At 34.6% G+C, this 23975-nt stretch overlaps 1 protein-coding gene across 1 annotated transcript; it reads left to right on the top strand.

Annotated features, from left to right (window-relative positions):
* The first annotated feature begins 1250 nt into the window (after positions 1-1250).
* LOC121216352 (uncharacterized) lies at positions 1251-1919 on the top strand. The gene has a single exon (XM_041092016.1). The coding sequence runs from the start codon at positions 1251-1253 to the stop codon at positions 1917-1919; it is 669 nt and encodes a 222-aa protein (XP_040947950.1).
* Positions 1920-23975: the final 22056 nt, after the last annotated feature.

Here is a 23975-nt window from a genome sequence, read left to right on the forward strand (position 1 = left end):
TGTCTTATACTGATCAGGTACTATGTACCGTTTTAGGCACAATGTGTCGTACTGGTGTGTTTGGGTTGGAATTCGTGTATCCGTTAAAGTCAGGGTTTGTTAATAGGGTGAACAATTGAAATGAGAAATTTAAAATGAATTAATTAATTATATTATTGAAATATTGAAAGAAATGAGAAAGTTGAATTATGGATTGAAATTGAGATTGAAAATGAAAGGCATGAACTTAGTGTTCATGTAGTGATTGAAATTGTTACATGTGATATGTGATGGAAATTGAAGAATAGGTAAAAATTGTATTGTTATTATTAAATAATGAAAGTTTAAGAATGATTTGATATTTGAGAAATTGGATAGTTACATGTTTGGTAATTATAATTCTTTATTGCTATTATAATTTGAATTATGGTAATACCACTGAGTATAGAATACTCAGCATGCGGTTGTTTTCGTGCGCAGGTTAATAGGAGTCCAGTGTCCCGGTCCAGCATCCGAACGATCCCGGCTCCAGCAAAAAGATTTTTGGTGATGTTATCTTTTCTTAATTGAAAGTGGCATGTACTAGGTGTTGTATAGGTTACATAGATATGCTCGTAATGTTGGTTGTAAGAATGATATACCATATTTTGTTATTAGTTTGATAAAATGGTAAAGATTATATTATATAATTTAGTATTAAGTTAGAATGAAAAATGAATGAATCTATTAGTTAATTTTTATTAATATTATGAATGTTTAGTTATTAAATTATTATGTTAATGAATTGCTTATGATTTAGGTGTATTTAGGTTTAAATTGTTTTTGATTGTGCCATTGGTTTTGGATTAGTTGGTTTCTGGTTTGAACTTGCAGGGGGTTTTATGTAAAAATAAGAAGAAATGTTGTCGAAATTTTTATAAAAAAAATTGAATAAATGAAGTAAATTACAAATAAAAATATAATTTATATGAATTTATGATTATACTATAATATGTTTGTTAAATAATTAATTGTTTAATTTTAATTTTTTATTAAGAATTATTCGTAATTTGTCTGATTTATTTGGTAATGTCCCGTAACCCTGTTCTGGCGACGGTTTAGGGTTGAAGGATATTACATTTGTTGGTATCAGAGCTATCAGGTTTAGCCGATTTTTGGCCTAAATCGAGCTCAAAAAATGAGTCTAAAAGTACATGCCACTTTTGAGTCAAAACTGAGTCGGGATTTTTGGATGCTGACCTATTTATTTGCTTTTGTTTTATAGATTAAAGATGTCAGATGAAAGAATAGAAGATACCAATCAGGAAATGTATACTAGTGATGAAGAGTCATATGGATTAGATGAAACCGAATCGGTAACACCTACCATAAACCCTATAAGAAATCAACCATCTAGAGTTGAAAGAAGAAATGATAGAGATGATTCTGATATGTTGAGAAAAATTGCCGATGCACTACAAATAGTAGCGGAAGTTGTTCTTGCTATGACTTCAGTTCCAACTCAAAGACGGACCCCAATAAAGGAATTGAGAAAGTATGGTGCCACTGAATTTATGGGTCTGAAAGGAGTTGATCCATCTGTAGCTAAAAATTGGATGGAGTCGACTAAAAGAATTTTACAACAATTAGATTGTACCCCCCAAGAGTGTTTGATTTGTGATGTATCGTTGCTACAAGGAGAAGCTTACTTATGGTGGGAATCAGTGGTTCGACATTTACCAGAGAATCAGATAACTTGGGAGCTATTTCAGAAAGAGTTTCAAAAGAAATATATTGAAGAAATGTATATCGAAGACAAGAAACAAGAGTTGTTGACGTTGCAACAGGGTGACATGTCAGTAATAGATTATGAAAGGGAATTCTCGAGACTCAGCAGATACGCCTTAGAGTTTATTTCAACTGAAGCTAACATTTGTAAGAGATTTTTACAGGGTCTGTGAGATGAGATTAAATTACAGTTGGTATCTCAACGTATTACTGAAATGGTAGACTTGATTGAGCGAGCCAAAATGGTTGAACAAGTGTTAGGATTAGATAAAAAGCCTGAAACAACTAAAGCGGCCGGGAAAAGAGTTGTAAAAACTAGTTCAAACCCTTTATCTTTTCTTAATTGAAAGTGGCATGTACTAGGTGTTGTTTAGGTTACATAGATATGCTCGTAATGTTGGTTGTAAGAATGGTATACCATATTTTGTTATTAGTTTGATAAAATGGTAAAGATTATATTATATAATTTAGTATTAAGTTAGAATGAAAAATGAATGAAGTTATTAGTTGATTTTGTTTAATATTATGAATGTTTAGTTATTAAATTGGTTATGATTTAGGTGTTTTTAGGTTTAAATTGTTTTTGATTATGCTATTGGTTTTGGATTAGTTGGTTTCTGGTTTGAACTTGCAGGGGGTTTTATGTAAAAATGAGAAGAAATGCTGTCGAAATTTTTATAAAAAAAATTGAATGAATGAAGTAAATTACAAATAAAAATATAATTTATATGAATTTATGATTATACTATAATATGTTTGTTAAATAATTAATTATTTAATTTTAATTTTTTTATTAAGAATTATCTGTAATTTGTCTAATTTATCTGGTAATGCCCCCTAACCCTATTCCGGCGATGGTTTAGGGTTGAAGGGTATTACATGGACAATTTCGGATGAAGTGGTCTAGTGATCCACATTTGAAATAACCCCTCTCATTCCCTTGACACTCACCGAAATGATGCCTACCACATTGTGAACACTCTGGCCTATATGGCTGAGGACTACCAACACTAACGATAGAAGAGGCTTGAGCTTTAGACATTATGTGCTATTTGTTCTTGCTCTTACTCGAGAATCCTATTGACGCGTTTGATCGGGCAGAAAAATCTCTCGATTTCTTAGATGAGGTTTGCTGTGATTTCCCCATCTGTCTTTTCCTTGAGTCTCAGGACTCGATGTCAGCTGTTCTCTTCTCTTTGGCCAATTCCTCAGCCTTACATGCTCTCTCCACGCGCACCAAAAATTCCCTTAATTCTAAGATGCTAACTAATAGACGAATATCTTCATTCAAACCATCCTCAACCTCTTGCACACGATAGCTTCTGTAGATACACACTCCCGTGCATATTTGCTGAGTCTCACAAACTTACGCTCGTACTCCGTCATCGTTCTACGACCTTGCTTTAGCTCTAAAAATTCTTTCCCTTTCTGGTCTATAAACCTCTGGCTAATGTACTTCTTCCAGAACTCTTCTTGGAAGAATTCCCAAGTTATCCTCTCTCTCAGTACAATGGACACTAGAGTATTCCACCATTGATAGGCTGAGTCTTGTAGGAGTGACATTGTACACTTCACACACTCCTCAAGCATACACGATAGATCATCAAATACCCTAACGGTATTTTCCAACCAGAACTCTGCTCTTTCTGGGTCAACATCAATATTAGCCCAAAATTTCTCGGCCCTTTGCTTTCGTATTTTATCTATAGGGGTTTTCTCCCTCCTAACCGTACCCATCCCTTGCGGAGCTACAGGGCATACTGATGAATCGGGGAAGGTGGGGGAGGTGGAGTATTCGGATTCGCAAAAATGAACTCTAAATACCACGCGTCCATCATGTGGAGGTAAGCTTCTCTAGCTCCTCCACCCTGACTCATTGTCACAGGCCCACTATCTACTAGCGCAGTCCCTTCAGCGGGAGCCGGCGCATTACTCTCCATATCATCCACGTAGCTACGTTAGAATCCATTTACAATATAAATAAAAACACAATTTAACCCGTCAGAAGTTGTCACACTATCAATATACAATTATGGCATGTATAGCTAGACTCGTACTCACGCTAGGTTAGTCCTAGAACAGACTAAACCATAGCTCTAATACCACTAAATGTAAAACCCCACACCCGAGCCCTATGCCAGGATGGGATACGAGGCGTTACCATACTGAATCACATGCATACAATCATTTGATGTCATTAAGACTCGGTCAAATTAAAAACTTTTTCGAACTTTGTTTAAACTCCTTAATATGGGTCTATGAGGCCCCAAACATCTATTGGAAACGATTCGGGACCAACCCGAGTCCTTTAACTAACTTTAGGAAAATAACTCTTGAAACAAGGCACACGTCCGTGTGGAAGGGCAACACACCCGTGTGGTCATTGTAACATGGTCGTGCTGATGGCCCGTGTGAAACATACGGCCTAAGCGTATGGAGACACGCTTATGTCTCATGTCCGTGTGAATTAAATTTTAAATTCGAACCTACAGGGTTTTTACACGGCCTGACACATGCTCGTGTCTATGGCCCTTGTCCCTTACACGGCCATGACGCTCCCGTGTCCTAGCCCGTGTCTATAAACCTTAACATTCTGTTTCTGATGTCAGCACCCAATTTAGGGCACATGGCCAAGGCATACGCCTGTGGCCAGAGGCTGTGTCCTCTACACGGCTGAGACTCACGGTCTTTTCCCTGCCCGTATGTTTACTACCATGCATTCTGACTTGTAAATTTTATGTGCAGGGGACACACGGTCAAGCAACACGCCCATGGGGCTGACCGTCTGTCACACACGGCCTAGACACACTGTGTGTCTACCCATGTGGATGAAATAAGACTATTTACCAAGCCTTTTTGCCACCCTTACTTGCATTAACCTACATAACATCTAACATGACACATCCACACAACAACACAAGGTCTAATCAACCACACAATGCATTATCTCATTCATGCAATTTATTCATCCATGAAAATATCATCATTTGCATATATCAATAACGAACATTAGCCATTATCCATGGCTTTATACAAAATTAATCAAATGCTAAAGTAAGCCAACACATTTGGCCAATTAACAATGACACAAAACTCAAAAGTCAGGGTCCTGTACATGCCATAATCAAAATAAAAGATCTAACTATACCAAGTGCTTCAGATGATAGTGTGCTCGATGCCTCCAAAGTCCGATGATCCTCGAGCTAATTAGGTGGCACTGTAAGAAAATGGAAAGGAGAGGGAGTAAGCATAAAGCTTAGTAAGTTGCATACAAATAAATATAACAACAACTTTACCATTCATCATCATGCTCATAGTACAAAAGTAGGCATAAGCACAACTTACTCATTACTATCCAATACAATTCACATAGCATATATTGGGCTACATCTCATACATTTCAAATAGGTACTTGTACCACTCACAACATGGTTATACTTTTCTCGTTTAACTTAAAAACTATAACTCTCACCGTTGAACCATTTGGAATGTTATCTGATATTCATTAAGCCTCAAACATAGGGTACGATGCCGATGCCATGTTTTAGACATGGTCTTACACTGGCTCATCCATCAAGTCAATGCCATGTCCTAGACATGGTCTTACATTGACCATTAAAATCGAGGCCGATGCCATGTCCCAGACATGGTCTTACACTAGCTCTCACATATCCGTGCCGATGCCATGTCCCAGACATGGTCTTACACTTACACATCTTATAGCTGATGCATGTCCTAGACATGTCTCACAGTAGCTCACATCTCGAGGGCGATGCATGTCCCAGACATGTCTTATACTAGCTCTCGTCTCAACGCCGATGCCATGTCCCAGATATGATCTTACACTGGCTTTCATTTCCTAAGGTTCAAACGGGAGTTCTACTATCTCAATATTTATCATACATAATCATTTCCGCTATCAAGCAATTTATGTTATATCAATTTAAACAGATATAATAGTAATGTAGTTGTATTATCTACATACGAGTTACCTCGGATTACAAAATGTAGACAGCTAGTTCAGCTTAATCCACTTGTTTTGCTTTTCCCTGGTTTAGGTCCGGATTTTGTAATTCTTGATCTATAATGATAAAAATTCATTTATTTCATTAGCATATTAATCTAGACATTCGAAAATTCATAATTGGGCAAATTAACCATTTTGCCCTTAAACTTTCACAAAATGACTATTTTACCCCTAGGTCCGAAAATCAATTTTTATTACATTTTCTCATTAATCAAGCCTAGCCGAATACTTTTTATACTAGGATCAGCCCACAATTCTCATTATTTCACACATTAATCAACTATTTTACAACTTATGCAAAATGGTCCTTAGTTAGGGTTTCCGTGAAAACTACTTCACAAAGGTTATTTATGCCATAACCATGATTCATTTTCTTCCATAAAATTTTAGAAGACAACATGAACACTCTCATGGTAAAACCCTAAACTTTCAACCATTTTGCAAAATAGTCCCCTTATTTGAAAGCTCATGCTACAAGGGTTCTAAAAGTACAAAAATCATCAAGAAAAACCATCAAGATCACTTACTTGTGGAGAGAATAAGTGGATAAAATTTCAAGCTTCAAAAACCCCTCTAATGGCTGCTATTTTCGGTCAAGAAGAAAGGATGAATGAAAAAGAAGATGAAGGTTAGGCTTTAGGGTATTATTTTATCACACATTAGGTCATCAAACACCTAACGCTTTGACTAATTTATTTTCTTTGTTTCATGGCCGGCCAAGCCTCTCTAAAGGGTCTAATTTCCCTTTAAAGACCCCCAATTTAGGTTCTCTAGCTATTTGACACCCTTAGCTATCAAAATAGGACTTTTGCACTTTATGCGATTTAATCATTTTTCACAATTACTAAAATTAATTCACCAAAATTTTCGTACTTTCGTATAATCATGCCACAACACATAACATAATATTAAAAATTATTTCTCTAACCTCGGATTAGTGGTCCCAAAACTACTGTTCCGACTAGGCCTAAAATTGGGCTGTTACAGAATTAGTACCGGTTGTATGCGAATATGTAGATGTATTCCTAGAGGAATTGTCAGGTTTGCCTCCAATTGGAGAAGTTGAATTTGGTATTGACCTAATGCTAGGGACAACACCTATCTCTATTGCTCTATACAGGATGGCCCCGACTGAGCTAAAAGAATTGAAGTTACAGTTACAAGAGTTGACTGACAAAGGTTTTGTGAGGCCTAGCTTTTCACCATGGGGTGCTCCCGTATTATTTGTGAAAAAGAAGGACAGTTCCATGAGATTATGCATTGACTACCGACAACTCAATATGGTGACAATAAAAAATAAGTATCCTTTTCTAAAGATTGATGACTTGGTTGACCAGCTAAAAGGAGCGACATGGTTCTCTAAGATAGACTTGAGATCCGGATATTACCAGTTACGAGTTAAAAAGTTAGATGTGCCTAAGACTGCCTTTAGAACGAGGTATGACCACTACGAGTTTCTTGTTATGCCATTTGGATTAACGAATACTACTGCCATGTTTATAGATTTAATGAATCGAATTTTTCAGCCATATTTGGATAAGTTTTTTGTGGTGTTCATCGATGATATTTGGAATTATTCTAGAGATGAGACAGAGCATGCCGAGCACTTAAAAACAATGTTACAAACTTTGAGGGATAAACAGTTATATGCCAAGTTTAGTAAAAGCGAGTTTTGGCTTCGAGAGGTTGGATTTTTAGGCCTCATTGTTTCAGGAGATGGTATATGAGTTGATCCCAATAAGATCTCTGCTATTGTTGAGTGGAAGCCTCCAAGGAATGTAACTAAAGTTAGAAGCTTTTTGGGTTTGGCCGGATACTACAGATGGTTTGTGAAAGGATTTTTGATGATTGCCACTCCAATGACAAAATTGTTACAAAAGGATGTTAAGTTCGAATGGATTGAGAAGTGCCAACAGAGTTTTGAGAAACTAAAACGCTGTTGATTGAGGCACTAGTGTTAGTGCAACCGGAATCAGGAAAGGAATTTGTAATTTACAGTGATGTATCCTTGAGTGGATTAAGTTGTGTGCTTATGCAAGAAGGCAAGGTAGTAACTTATGCTTCAAGGCAACTTAAGCCCCATGAGAAAAACTATCCTACGCATGATCTAGAATTAGCTGCCATTGTATTTGCTTTGAAGATTTGGCAATATTACCTATTCAGAGAGAAATGCCACGTCTATACAAACCATAAAAGTCTCAAGTACCTGATAACTCAAAAGGACTTGAATTTGAGGCAACGAAGATGGCTGGAATTGTTAAAAGACTATGAACTTGTGATTGATTATCATCCAGGTAAGGCTAACGTGATTGCTGATGCCTTGAGCAGAAAGTCTTTATTTACTTTGAGAGTTATGAACGCACGGCTAACCCTACCCATATGGTGCAATTCTAACAGAGTTAAGAGCTAGACCGACTTTTCTTCTACAGATTTGTGATGCTCAGGAAGTTGATAAAGAGTTACAAGCTAAGAAAACTCAGTGTGAGTTAGGAAGTGAATCATATTTTCAGAGAGATTCTGATAGTTGTCTAAGGTTCCATGGAAGGATTTGTGTTTCGAAGAATGCTAAGTTGATTCGGAATATTTTGCATGAGGCTTCTAAAGGACGTATGTCAGTTCACCCTGGTAGCACGAAAATGTACAATGATTTAAAGAAAATATATTGGTGAAATGGTATGAAAAGAGATATATCCAAGTTTGTATCGAAATGCTTAATTTTTCAACAAGTAAAGGTCGAACACCAGGTACCTTCAGGTTTACTTTAGCCTATTTTAGTTCTCGAATGGAGATGGGACTGAATTACTATGGACTTTGTGATAGGCTTGCCGTTGACACCAAGAAAGAAAGATGTCATATAGGTTGTGGTTGAAAAATTGACTAAATCGGCTCATTTTATTCCAGTACGTGTTGATTATTCACTCGATAAGTTAGCCGAATTGTATATTTCTAAGATTGTGAGGCTTCATGGAGTACCTTTATCGATTATTTCAGATAGAGATCTGAGGTTCACTTCGCGGTTTTGGAAGAAGTTACAAGAAGCTTTGGGTACAAAGCTAAATTTTAGTACCACTTTTCATCCACAGACTGATGGACAATCCGAGAGAGTAATTCAAATACTTGAAGCTATGCTCAGATGTTGTGTTTTTGAATTCCAAGGTAGTTGGGAAAAGTACTTACCTTTGGTTGAATTTCCTATAATAACAGTCATCAGTCGAGTTTGAAAATGGCACCTTATGAAGCATTGTATGGACGTAAATGTCATACACCACTGTATTGGACTGAGCTTAAGGAGAATAAGATTCATGGAATAGATTTGATTAAGGAAATCGAGGAAAAGGTGAAAGTAATTCGTGATTATTTGAAAGCGGCATTGGACAGACAAAAGTCTTATGCGGATTTAAAAATGAAAGAAATTGAGTATCAAGTCGGTGATAAGGTATTCTTGAAAGTATCTCCATGAAAGAAGGTTTTGAGATTCGGTAGAAAAGGCAAGTTGAGTCCCCATTTTATGGACCGTATGAGATTACCAAAAGGATAGGGCCTGTTGCTTATCAATTGGCTTTGCCGACTGATTTAGAAAAGATTCATGATGTATTTCATGTGCCCATGTTACGCCGATATAGATCGGATCCCTCACATGTGATTGTACCAACAAAGGTTGCAATCAGACCGGATATGACTTATGGTGAGGGACCTGTTAAGATCCTGGCTCAGGAAGTTAAGCAATTGAGAAACAAAAGTGTTGCTCTTGTGAAATTTTTATGGAAAAGACATGGGGTTGAAGAGGCTACATGGGAGCCCGAGGAGGCTATGAGGAAATAGTACCCAAACCTTTTTACCGCTAATATTTTCGGAGACGAAAATCCCTAAAGGGGGGAGAGTTGTAACATCCCGAATTAAGGCCTAGTCTGAACAGTGCTTTCAAGACCACAAATTCAAGATAGAAATAATTATTATATGATTCTTATATGGTCTATGATATGAATACATACTTATATGAAAGTTTCATGAAGAAATTCTATGCATAAAATGTCTAATTGAACTTTAGGGACCAAATTGAATAAGATGCAAAACTTGCATTCTAGAGGCTTTAAGCATGAAATTGCTTTAGATCATAATTAGAGGGTCCTAATTAGCAATTTGACCAATTTCTATAATTTTGGACAAAAATGGACATGCATAGGAAAAATATGAAAGAAAAACCCTAAAGGCATTTTGGTCATTTGGTAATTAAAAGAATAAAAAAGGAAAATCAAAGCAAAAATGTGTCCATCTTCTCCAAGTGCTAGCTGAATTTCTCAATAGCCATAGCTAGGGTTTTGTTCAACATTTCCAAGCTTGATTGTAAGTGCTCCCTAGCCCCATTTTTAATATTCTTTGTATTTTTGAAGTCTTTGAAGCATGATCTACCCATTTCTAGCTATATTTTGAGCTAGAGTTCATGTATGAAATTTGACCCATGTGTAACATGCATGTATTTTGTTGATTAATGGAGGAATATGAATGTTTCATGCATTATAAATATCTTTTACTAGGTGATTTTTAGTGAAAACACCTAAAAAAGGGACTTGTTTGTAAAAGTGTAAAAGTAAGTAGTAATAATGTGAAATAAAGGAAAATATGGGCTAATATGAGCATAGTAAAGGTTCAGCTAGGCTTGGGTAACCAAGAAAATGCATGCATTTCATTTTACGAGCCTAAGGACTAAATCGTAAATAAATAGAAAGATAGAGGTAAAAAGGTAATTTACCAAAGCATGAATTATGGATCGATTTGCGTAATATGATTACTAAACAAGTTAAATTTGACATTATATATCAAGAAAAACGTGAACCGAGTCTTGATTGAGGGATGAGTAAAGTAAACGACAATTAGGCTCGATTACCATCATTTTTGTACTGAGGTAAGTACATGTGTAAATAATGTGACAATGTGGTATGTTATGTGGTGTTAACATTATGTGATAAATATTTTATTGCTTATTATATATGCTATGTCTAATGGTACTGTAGTAAGCATCAATGATATTATGGTCGCTATCCACAATGTCACGAGCAAGAGCAATAGAGACGCAATGTGCAAATGTGAAAAACCCCGTTTGGACCTTAGGAATAATTTAGGATACAAGTGACATGTCACTGTAATGACCCAAAATTCACGGGCACCGGAAAAGTGAGTTATAGGGCCTTAGTCTTAGTGAAATAAGTTCGAAAATAATTATTAGGAATAATTATGAGTCTAGTAATGTGTTTAATTAGGCTTTAATTAAGTGAAATTAGCTCAATTTAGAGAAAATAGTAAAAAGAACTAAATTGAATAAGGGGTAAATATTGAATTATAGATTAAAATAAAATAAAAAGGGCCAAAATGGAAAATATGCCATTTACTATAGAATGAGGCGGCATAAGTGTAAGATTTTTCTTACTTTATTAAATTATTAAATTATATAATTATTATTTTATTTAAATTATAATATGAATTATAGATAAATAAATAAATCTAGTTGTGTGACAAGTGCAGGGTGATGAAGTATACAAGTGTATTGAAATAATAATTAAATAGGTACACTTGTAATATATTTAGTTATTTACTTAAAATTTAAGTAAAAAGATATTATTATTATTATTATTATTATTATTATTATTATTAAGCTATAGATTATATTAATTATTATTATATTATGAAATAAATTAAGAAAAGACAAGTGTAAGGTAAAAATAAAAGACAAGTGTATTAATTTAAATAAGTACATTTGTATTATTTATGTATAATTAGTGAAAATATATTTTATATTTATTATTAATTAGTAAAATATATTTATTAGATGTTTATTATTATTAAAATTATTCATTATATTATATTATGAAATAGATTAGATCAAGACAAATGTAGGGTGTATATGAGATACAATTGTAATATATACATTTGTTATTAAATAGATATTTTATATTTATTAATTAATTAAATAGAAAAAAATTAAAATAAAGTAAATAGATATGAAATAAAGAAAGGAAATAAAGAAGAGAAAGAATAGAGGCTGTTCGAACAGGGGAAGAAAGAATAGGAAAGAAAAATAAAAAGGGAAAACTAAATATTTGAAGCTTGAAGTTTAATTGGTAAGTTATATTAAGTCCCTTTCTCTTAATTATGATGTTTTAGAAGCTTTAGAACAAGGTTTTGTTGAAATTAAGTTAAAGTTTTGAAAGTTCTTAGGTTTTTGAACATAGTTCATGTTGAACAAAATAATGAATTAGGGATTTAATTGAATGAATTTTAAGTTAGAATTGATTAAAAGATTAAATTATAAACTAGGCTATAAGTTTTATGTTGTATGGATTAAATTGAAGAAATTTCAAAATTAGGAAAAAATGCTGAAAAATTAATAGTTAAATGTAAGTATGGAGGAAATTTGAATAGAAAAAGAGAATGAATTGGATTAAAAAAGTAAGTTTAGTTAGGATTAAATTGGGAATAAGGTAGGAATTGTTTAGAAATTTAATTATTTATTATAATTAATGCTGTAAATAATAATGTAAATTACTATTATTTTCGTAGCCAACAAAGAACCCGAAGCATTGGCACAAAAAGGAAAGGAGAAAGTTATCGAGGAGTAATCGCGAAATCTGAGTTTGTATTACTATAATTCAAATTATTTATTTATTCATTAAATGTTAAATTAAATTATGTATTTGGTAAGTAAATTATGAGGTAAGTGTTGTTATGGAAGTGAATGATAATTGAAATGGTTGTTAAATAAATTTTAGTATTAGATTATGATTGAATTGTTGAATTGAAAGAGAATTTGGGATTTAAATTGAAGTTGAATTGAATGAGAAATATGTGTTAGTATTGAATTGTATTTTGATTATTGAATGGAAAGTGTATTTGATTTTGAAAGTGGATTTTTGAAATAAAAGTGAAATAGTGATTTAAGTGGAATTGATGTGAATGTTGATTGAAACAGAGAAAATGAATTAAATACCCTATTAACTAGTTGGGATAAGTCAGATATAGTTGGCATGCCGTAGGATTGGAAGTGTTCAGGGATACTTCGACCTCGAGCCAATGAGACACTGGGTGTCACTATTTTACTTCGGATAGATTCGATGAGGTACTGGGTACCACTTTACTTCGGCTAGGCTGATAAGACACTGGGTGTCAACTATTGTTTCGAACTATCCGATGAGGCACTAGGTGCCATATTGGTGTGGTTGGTTGGATCCGTGTATCCGCCAAAGCCCGAGTTATGTTAATAGGGTGAAAATTTGAAATGTCAATTTGAGGCATTGAAAGGAGAAAAATAAATTAAAGTATGAATTGAAATTGGAATTGTGATAAAAAGAAAAAAGTATGAGCTAAATGTTCATAAGTGGTTTAAATTCAAGTTTGTGAAAAACACATTGATTGATGAATTATTAATTTGAATTGTTATTATGAAATAATGAAAAAAAATGAATTAGTATATAAGAAATTAATTGTTATGTATTTTAATATTTATGTTTTATTATTGTGATATAATTTAAATTATGGTAATACCACTGAGTATATCCATACTCAGCGTACGGTTGTTTCCGTGCGCAGGTTAGTAGAAGTCAAGTGTCCCGGTTCAGCATCCAAATGATCCCGACTCAAGCGCAAACTCGGTGATGTATTCTTATTTTAGTAAAAGTGGCATGTACATAGGTGTTAATTTGGTCACTTTAAAACGCTATATAAATTTTGTTGTAAAGAATGGTATTTGGTATTTTGGTATTTAAACCAATGAAATAGTATGAAAATTTATATGATATATTTGGTATAACTAATACTAACATGATCTTTTGATACTAGGCTTAATGAAATGAAAATAGAATTATCATAACATGTTTTGTATAGTTGGGAGCAAGTTGAAGTAGAATGAATGAAGTTTATTTAATTAAACTATATATGCGAATGTTTACTTAGTAAATTATTAAGTTGATGTTGAACTATGTTTAAGTGTATTTAAATATGAAATTGTATGGATTGTGATATTGGTTTGAATTGGTTGCGATTTAAATTTGCAGGGAAGGTTAAATATTTATAAAGGGGTTATATTAATTTTTTTCTAAAAAATAAAAATAAAAAATAGAGAGTCAATTAGCAAAAGTTTTATATGAACTTATGATTATATTATAATATATTCGATAATTATTTGAATATGAATCGTAAATTAACCGATTTATCCGGTAATGCCTCGTAACCTTGTTTCGACGACGATTTAGGGTTAAGGGGTGTTATAATTGTTGGTATCAGAGCTATCAAGTTTAGTCGATTCTCAGCCTAAATCGAGATCGAAAATTGAGTCTAGAAGTACATGCCACTTTTGAGTCGAAACTGAGTGGGGATTTTTGGATGCTGACCTAATTGTTTGTTTCTATTTTATAGATTAAAGATGTCTGATGAAAGAATAAATGATGCCGATGAAGAAATGCATATCGGAGAAGAAGAATCTTATGGGTTAGATGAAACTGAATCGGTAACACCTAGTATTAACCCGATGAGAAAGCAACCTCTTAGAGCAAAAAGAAGAAATAATAGAGATGATTCTGATATATTAAGAAAAATTACCAATGCACTACAAAGTGTAATTGAGACTGTTCCTGCTACGACTTCAGTTCTAACTTAAAGACGGGCCCCGATAAAGGAATTGAGAAAGTATGGTGCCACTGAATTTATGGGTCTAAAAGGAGCCAATCCATCAACTGCTGAAAATTGGATGGAATCGACTAAGAGAATTTTACAGCAATTGCATTGTACCCCCTGGGAGAGTTTGATTTGTGTTGTATCATTACTGCAAGGGGAGGCTTATTTATGGTGGGAATCAGTGGTTCGACATTTACCAAAGAATCAGATAACGTGGGATCTATTTCAGAAGGAATTCCAAAAGAAATATGTTGGGGAGATGTATATCGAAGACAAGAAACAAGAATTTTTAATGCTGCAACAGGGTGACATGTCAGTGATAGATTATGAGAGGAAATTCTCGAGACTCAATAGATATGCCTCTGAGTTTATTCCAACTGAAGCGGATAGTTGTAAAAGATTCCTACAAGGTTTACAAGATGAGATCAAGGTACAACTGGTATCACAGCGTATTACTGAAATGGTAGACTTGATTGAGCGAGCTAAAATGGTAGAACAAGTGTTGGGCCTTAAAAAGACTAAAAGTGTTCGACCAGCTGGGAAGCGTACGGGAACTACCAGTTTGAATCCTCAGCCGAAAAGACCAAAAGAATATCAGGGTGGTTGGAGATTCAGTTTTAGATTGGACAGAGGTGGAAGAAGCAGGGGTAAACAAATGACAATATCTACTGGTAGTGTGAGAGGTCCACCTCAGAGTGTAGAAATTCCAAACTGTTAGCACTGTGGAAAGAACCATAGAGGGGAATGCTGGAAATTAACTAGAGGTTGTTTTAGATGTGGTTCTACAGATCATTTCATAAGAGACTGCCCGAAAACTGATAGTGCTGCACCAGTAACATCACAGAGATTAGTATCTACAGCTAGAGGCAGGGGATCTGGTAGAGGTAGTTCGGTTGCCAAAGGAGGAGCTGGTAGAAGGAGCAGTGATATTGTTACTCAGTAGTCTAAAGCCAGAGTACCAACTAGAGCTTATGTGGTCAAAACTTGTGAAGAAGGCAATGCCCACGATGTGGTAATAGGTATATTTTTACTGTATTCTGAGCCTGTTTATGCTTTGATTGATCCTGGATCTTCACATTCTTATATTAATTCAAAATTAGTTGAGTCGGAAAAATTAAAATCTGAGATGTCTAGAGTGTCTGTAGAAGTGTCGAGTCTGTTGGGGCAAACAATATTAGTGAACCAGGTTTGTCCGAGATGCCCGTTAATTATACAGAATAAAACTTTTCTTGTTGACCTGTTGATTATGCCATTTGGGGATTTTGATATAATACTGGGAATGGATTGGTTATCTGAACATGGAGTGATTTTGGATTGCTATAAAAAGAGATTCAGCATTCAGACAGAGAGTGAAGATCGGGTTGAAGTAAATGGTATTCGTACTAATGGGCCAGCACGAATTGGTTCAGCAATAAAGGCTATTGTAACGCCCCAATTTTCGAGAATTCTGCGAATGATTGGTAGAACTTAAAATTTTGTGTTCTGTCTGCTTGATGAAGGTTTAATTATGATAGGGGGCCTCTAGAAGGCCCAAGCTTAGGTTAAAATCCAGTAATTTTAGGTGATTTTAATCTATAGGGAAAAAGGGGTTCCGGTTAACTGGGCTTTTAAGTATTAACTAGGTAAAAGAGGACACAAGGAAGCTTGTGGTAAGATGGCATGTGACGCCACTTAGGGGCTTTAGAGGTGGCGTGTGGATGACCAAGGAGGGCTAAGGTTCGAGTCACAAGGTAAGCAAATTAATGATATTAATTTTTATGTACAGAAAAGGTAAGCAGTGGAACTGAAGTGAAAGTCTGTCTGGAGAAGATTTAGGAGCTGATAAGGGAGAGGATTTAGGAGCTGATCAGGGAGAGGATTTAGGAGCTGATTAGGGTGAACTGTGTTGGCCGAATGGTGGACTCTTGAAGAGCAAGAGTTGGCCGGCCAAGGGATGCTTAAGGGGGAAAATTTCTGCTAGGGTTAGTGCCAGTATAAATTCGGCATTAGTGGTAAGTGGTGCCGTTTCCTGACTATTCTCCTCTTCTTTTCTTTTTCTCTTCTCTCCATCCACTTATTGTTTTCTTCTTCTTTTCCTCATAGCTGAATCCTTCAGCCACCCTACTCTATACCACCTTCCTTCCATTATTTTTAAGACTATAGCCGATTGCCTCAAATCCCGAAATCCCGAAAACTTGACTCCTTTTGTACCGATTTTTCCCTAGCCAAAATCTCTTATTTTTCTCATCATCTTTGGCTGATTCTCTCAACCTCTAAACCCCAAGTTTTTTTCGACAATACCACAAGTAAAAACCCTCATATTTTATCTTTCTCTACACTTTTGCAAAAAGCCGAAACTCCCACACTATCCTAGGGACATAGCCGAATACTGAGATCACTGAAGGCTGGACTTTTGTTATCGTTTGAGGGCTTAGAACTGCATCAGAATCAAGTAGGAACTAAGGGTGAACGTTGACTGAAAGAATCGGTGGTAAGTCTTTCCAACTTAGTCTATCTTTCATATTTTAAGAAAAGCCGGAATCCCTAAAAGGTTAGGGAGGTTGTCGTTTTTTTTGGACTTGTAGCCCTAAGGGGTTGTGATAATAGTATTATTTTGGTAATAGTGTGATTAAGAGGCTGTTGATCAAGGGCTTGGACAAGTGGAGCGAACGGATCTGGATCGAGACGCTATTTTCGGCAAAGGTAGGAACGCTAAGGCCTAAGGTGTTGTTGGCCGAATATGGTAAGAAGTTCATATGTAGTTCGTTTTGGTAGTAAGATTAACGTGGTAGTATTATAATTGTAGGCAGTTCGTGCGTTGATCTCGTCAGTGAATCGTCATAAAACATGTGTGTAACTGACACCCTCTCATAGACTAGATCGGCAAAAGCCGAAAAGCCGAAATGCCGGAAAGTTGGTATTTTGGGGAATTTACGAGTGTACGAATGCTCGTAAGATAGTTGGGTTTGTATGTTTGGTATTCTGAAGGTAATAAACTGCAGTACGTGCGATTTCGTGCATTTTAATAATTTGGGCTTAATGGGCCAAAAATCGGGTTCATGGGCCAACGGGCTTAATTTGGTAAGTATGCGCGGTAAGTATTCTGATAGTACGTAAATGGATAGGATATGCATGAAAACCCTAAAGGTAGCTAAATTACTACAATACCCTTATGTATGAAAAATTACCATGATACCCCTAAGTGTAAATGACCAATATGCCCCTAGGGTTAATTTTGTCTGAAAAGCATGTTGATTTAAATCTATATGATGTATGCCATGAATGAATATTTGTTGCATGGGGACATGGGTTATATTATGAAGGAAGCGTCCTGGTCGCTATGCCACAAATTATCTGATCTGGTGGCTCTGCCCCATATATCTGTTCTGGTGGCTCTGCCACGATTATCTGTATCTGGTGACTCTGTCACATTATCTGTTCAGGCATCCATGTTGCATATTTCTGAGGTGTGTAGCGGTTGGGTGGGTCGAGTAGTCTCCCCACATGGTGAAAGGTTGGTAAGGGGGTGTATGTGGTTGGTTATGGGTTGGGTTTTGTATATACATGAAATATCTGATCTGATCTGTTATGGGCCTATGGGCTTAATTCTGTATTCTGTTCTGGGCTAAGGCCAATTTATTCTGTTTCCGTGGTTTGAACCGATATGGGCTATGGTTGGGTTAATTTTACACACTGAGTTTCCCCAAACTCATCCCCTATTTTCATCCATGCAGGTAATCCCCAACCATAGTGGGCTTGGGGCCGCGAGGGATTCGGAGTGGCCACTCGTTCTGCAATATGGATTTCTTCTGGTGATTTGGACTACAATTTTCTTTACTTTGATGATTTGGCTTTTGTTATGTAATAAGGCCGCTTATGATTACTTTTTTTTTGGGTTTTGATTTATAACTTATCATGATGATCTTAAATTATATTAACTATCAAAATGGGCTAGATCTAGGGTTTGTTTTCCAAAAACCTAAACTGATTTCAAAGTAACACGATTACAAACAAGGCTTCTGCTATGATAACGTTTTCCAAATTTAAATATGTTTTATTCTATAATAGACATAATTACAATGGTAACCTAAAAATATACGCGATGTTAGAGTGTGGTAATGACAGTGTGCATGTCTAAGATTGGATCCGAAAGAGCTTGGTACTTAAGCAGTCCGATGGACTCACTTCCTCTTTCCCGGTTTCCTACCTGGTGCACAGCTTCCATTCACTTTAACCCTTAATGAATTAATCCTTTGAACATCAAGTATGATTTTCTGAACTTAGAATGGAAAAATGTTTTTAACGTTTTGATGTGGTACGTCGGATCCGGTCATAACGTCTAGGCCGAGTTTGGGGTGTTACAGCTATTAAATTACTTAAGCAAGATTGTTCAGCATATTTGGCATATGTTATTAATTCAGATTCAATTGGAAGTCAGTGCAGTAAAATTTGGACAATTTGTGAGTTTCCTGATGTATTTTCTGAAGAATTATCGGGTTTACCGCTAGATAGAGAAGTCGAATTTGCTATAGAGGTTTATCTGAGCACGGCTCCAATATCTATACCTCTATATCGAATGTCACCTATAGAGTTGAAAGAGTTGAAGATATAGTTGCAAGACTTATTAGACCGTGGTTTTATTCGACCGAGCATATCACCGTGGGGAGCTCTGGTATTATTTGTTAAGAAGAAAGATGGCTCGATGCGACTTTGTATTGACTACCAACAATTGAATAAAGTAACAATCAAGAATAAATATCCACTACCTCATATTGATATTTGTTTGACCAATTGAGAGGAGCTTTTGTATTTTCGAAGATTGATTTAAGGTCAGGCTACTACCAGTTGAAAGTAAAAGAAAACGACGTTCCAAAGACAGCTTTCCGTACAAGGTATGGTCACTATGAGTTCCTAGTAATGCCATTTGGGTTGACAAATGCTCTAGCTGCTTTTATGGATCTTATGAATCATATCTTTTAGCCATATTTAGATCAGTTTGTGGTGATTTTTATTGATGATATACTGGTTTATTCGAAGTCAGAGTCAGAACATGATCAGCATCTCAGGATTATACTACAGATATTACGGGAAAAAGAATTGTATGAAAAACTCAGCAAATGTGAATTTTGGTTGTTAGATGTTGTATTCTTGGGTCATGTAGTATCTGCAGATGGAATCCAAGTTGATCCAAAGAAGATTGAATTGATTGTATAGTGGAAACCACCAAGAAACGTATCAGAGGTACGTAGTTTTCTTGGTTTAGCTGGGTATTATAGAAGGTTTGTACATGGATTTTCGAAGATAGCTTTGCCGATGACCAAGCTATTACAAAAGAATGTACCGTTTGTGTGGGATGATCAATGCCAAGAAATTTTTGAAAAATTGAAGCAAATGTTAACAGAGGCACCAGTTTTGACATTGCCAGAGTCGGGGAAAGATTTTGTAGTGTATAGTGATGCTTCTTTGAGTGGTCTGGGTTGAGTAATGATGTAGGACGGAAAGGTAATAGCCTATGCTTCTCGTCAATTGAAGCCATACGAATGTAACTATCTGACTCATGATTTGGAACTAGTAGTTGTGATTTTTGCTCTAAAGATTTGGAGACATTATTTGTATGGTGAGAAATGCTACATCTATACCGATCATAAAAGTTTGAAATATCTCCTTTCCCAAAAAGAATTAAACTTGAGACAAAGACGATGGATAGAGCTCCTAAAAGATTATGACTGTGTTATAGATTACCATCCAGGAAAAGCTAATGTTCTGGCTGATGCACTAAGTAGAAAAGCTGCAATTGAATTAAGAGCAATGTTTGCACGGCTTAGTATCAGTGATGATGGGAGTCTTTTGGCCGAGTTAAGAGTAAAACCGGTAATGTTTAATCAGATCAGATTAGCACAGTTGAAAGATAATAAGTTGTTGAAAAAGAGAGAGATGGTATAGAATGGCATAGTAGAAAACTTTAGTGTTGATGATCATGGTTGTTTAAGATTCCAAAATCGGATTTGTATTCTAGCTACTTCTGAGCTTAAAGAGTTAATTCTTTGAGAAGCTCACGATAGTCCATTTGCCTTACACCCCGGAGGTACAAAGATGTATCGTGATTTACGAGAATTATATTGGTGGCCTGGAATGAAAAGGGACATAGTTGAGTATGTTAGTAAATGTTTGACATGTCAGCGGGTAAAAGCGGAACATCATGTTCCTACTGGACTACTTCAGCCTATTACTATTCTTGAGTGGAAATGGGATCGTATCACGATGGATTTTATTATGGGATTGCCACTATCGGCTAGCAAAAAGAATGCTATTTGGGTAATTATTGATCGGCTTACAAAATCAGCTCACTTTATAGCAGTCAGAACAGATTGGTCATTGCAGAAGCTTGCAGAAGTGTATATCCGGGAAATTATTAGATTACACGGTATTCTAGTGTCAATAATTTTGGATCGAGATCCTCAGTTCACATCAAGATTTTAGAGACAGCTACATGAATCATTAGGTACTCGACTTAACTTTAGTATGGCCTTTCACCCACAAACAGATGGACAGTCTGAACGGGTAATACAGATATTAGAAGATATGCTTCGGGCTTGTATCATTGATTTTGAATCAGGTTGGGAACATTATTTGCTAATAGCTAAATTTGTCTACAATAATAGTTTTCAATCTAGTATTCAGATGGCTCCGTATGAAGCATTATATGGTCGATGGTGTCGATCAGCAGTATGTTGGACAGAATTGAAGGAAAGAAAAATGATTGGCCCAGAATTGACTCAAGAAATAGAAGAAACAGTAAAGAAGATTAAAGACAGATTGAAAACAACCTTTGATAGACTAAAATCATATGCAGACTTGAAACGGCGAGACATTGAATATTCTGTTGGTGATAAAGTATTCCTCAAAGTATTACCTTGGAAGAAAATTTTGAGATTTGACCGAAAGGGTAAATTGAGTCCACGTTTTATTGGTTCATATGAAATAGTAGAAAGAGTTAGACTGGTTGCTTACCGATTAGCTTTGCCTTCAAAGTTACAGAAGATTCATAATGTTTTTCATGTTTCTATGCTTTGGAGATATAGGTCAGATCCTTCACATATCATTTCCACTGAAGACATTGAAATCCAACCGGATTTGTCTTATGAAGAAGAACCAGTGCAAATATTAGCTAGAGAAGTAAAGGAGTTGAGAAACAAACGAGTTCCTTTAGTAAAAGTGTTATGGAGAAATCATAAAATGGAAGCAGCAACTTGAGAACTGGAAGAAACAATGAGAGCACAATATCCTCATCTTTTCTCAGGTAAATTTCAAGGACGAAATTTCTTAAGGGGGGAGAAATGTAATGACCCAAAATTCACGGGCACCAGAAAAGTGAGTTATAGGGCCTTCGTCTTAGTGAAATAAGTTCGAAAATAATTATTAGGAATAATTGTGAGTCTAGTAATGTGTTTAATTAAGCTTTAATTAAGTGAAATTAGCTCAATTTAGAGAAAATAGTAAAAAGAACTAAATTGAATAAGGGGTAAAAATTGAATTATAGATTAAAATAAAATAAAAAGGGCCAAAATGGCAAATATGCCATTTACTGTAGAATGAGGTGGCATAAGTGTAAGATTTTTCTTACTTTATTAAATTATTAAATTATATAATTATTATTTTATTTAAATTATAATATGAATTATAGATAAATAAATAAATCTAGTTGTGTGACAAGTGTAAGGTGATGAAGTATACAAGTGTATTGAAATAATAATTAAATAGGTACACTTGTAATATATTTAGTTATTTACTTAAAATTTAAGTAAAAAGATATTATTATTATTATTATTATTATTATTAAGATATAAATTATATTAATTATTATTATATTATGAAATAAATTAAGAAAGGACAAGTGTAAGGTAAAAATAAATGACAAGTGTGTTTATTTAAAAAAGTACATTTGTATTATTTATGTATAATTAGTGAAAATATATTTTATATTTATTATTAATTAGTAAAAGATATTTATTAGATCAAAACAAATGTAGGGTGGATATGAGATACAATTTAATATATACATTTGCTATTAAATAGATATTTTATATTTATTAATTAATTAAATAGAAAACAAATTAAAATAAAGTAAATAGATATGAAATAAAGAAAGGAAATAAAGAAGAGAAAGAATAGAGGCCGTTCGAACAGGGGAAGAAAGAATAGGAAAGAAAAATAAAAAGGGAAAACTAAAGATTTGAAGCTTGAAGTTTAATTGGTAAGTTAAATTAAGTCCCTTTTTCTTAATTTTGATGTTTTAGAAGCTTTAGAACAATGTTTTGTTGAAATTAAGTTAAAGTTTTGAAAGTTTTTAGGTTTTTGAACATAGTTCATGTTGAACAAAATAATGAATTAGGGATTTAATTGAATGAATTTTAAGTTAGAATTGATTAAATGATTAAATTATAAACTAGGCTATAAGTTTTATGTTGTATGGATTAAATTGAAGAAATTTCAAAATTAGGAAAAAATGCTGAAAAATTAATAGTTAAATGTAAGTATGGAGGAAATTTGAATAGAAAAAGAGAGTGAATTGGATTAAGAAAGTAAGTTTAGTTAGGATTAAATTGGGAATAAGGTAGGAATTGTTTAGAAATTTAATTATTTATTATAATTAATGTTGTAAATAATAATGTAAATTACTATTATTTTCGTAGCCAACAAAGAACCTGAAGCATTGGCACAAAAAGGAAAGGAGAAAGTTATCGAGGAGTAATCGCGAAATCTGGGTTTGTATTACTATAATTCAAATTATTTATTTATTCATTAAATGTTAAATTAAATTATGTATTTGGTAAGTAAATTATGAGATAAGTGTTGTTATGGAATTGAATGATAATTGGAATGGTTGTTAAATAAATTTTAGTATTGGATTATGATTGAATTGTTGAATTGAAAGAGAATTTGGGATTTAAAGTGAAGTTGAATTGAATGAGAAATATGTGTTAGTATTGAATTGTATTTTGATTGGTGAATGGAAAGTGTATTTGATTTTGAAAGTGGATTTTTGAAATAAAAGTGAAATTGTGATTTAAGTGGAATTGATGTGAATGTTGATTGAAACAGAGAAAATGAATTAAATACCCTATTAACTAGTTGGGCTAAGTCGGATATAGTTGGCATGCCATAGGATTGGAAGTGTTCAGGGATACTTCAACCTCGAGTCGATGAGACACTGGGTGTCACTATTTTACTTCAGATAGATTCGATGAGGTACTGGGTACCACTATTTTACTTCGGATAGATTCGATGAGGTACTGGGTACCACTTTACTTAGGCTAGGCCGATGAGACACTGGGTGTCAACTATTGCTTCGAACTATCCGATGAGGCACTGGGTGCCATATTGGTGTGGTTGGTTGGATCCGTGTATCCACCAAAGTTCGAGTTATGTTAATAGGGTGAAAATTTGAAATGTGAATTTGAGGCATTGAAAGGAGAAAAAGAAATTAAAGTATGAATTGAAATTGAAATTGTGATAAAAAGAAAAAAGTATGAGCTAAATGTTCATAAGTGGTTTAAAT

Source organism: Gossypium hirsutum, chromosome A01 (assembly GCF_007990345.1).
Source record: "Gossypium hirsutum isolate 1008001.06 chromosome A01, Gossypium_hirsutum_v2.1, whole genome shotgun sequence".
NCBI lineage: Eukaryota > Viridiplantae > Streptophyta > Magnoliopsida > Malvales > Malvaceae > Gossypium > Gossypium hirsutum.

Bases quoted from the DNA above. Each gene is read 5' to 3' on its own strand.
- LOC121216352 (XM_041092016.1), top strand. From the start codon at position 1,251: ATGTCAGATGAAAGAATAGAAGATACCAATCAGGAAATGTATACTAGT.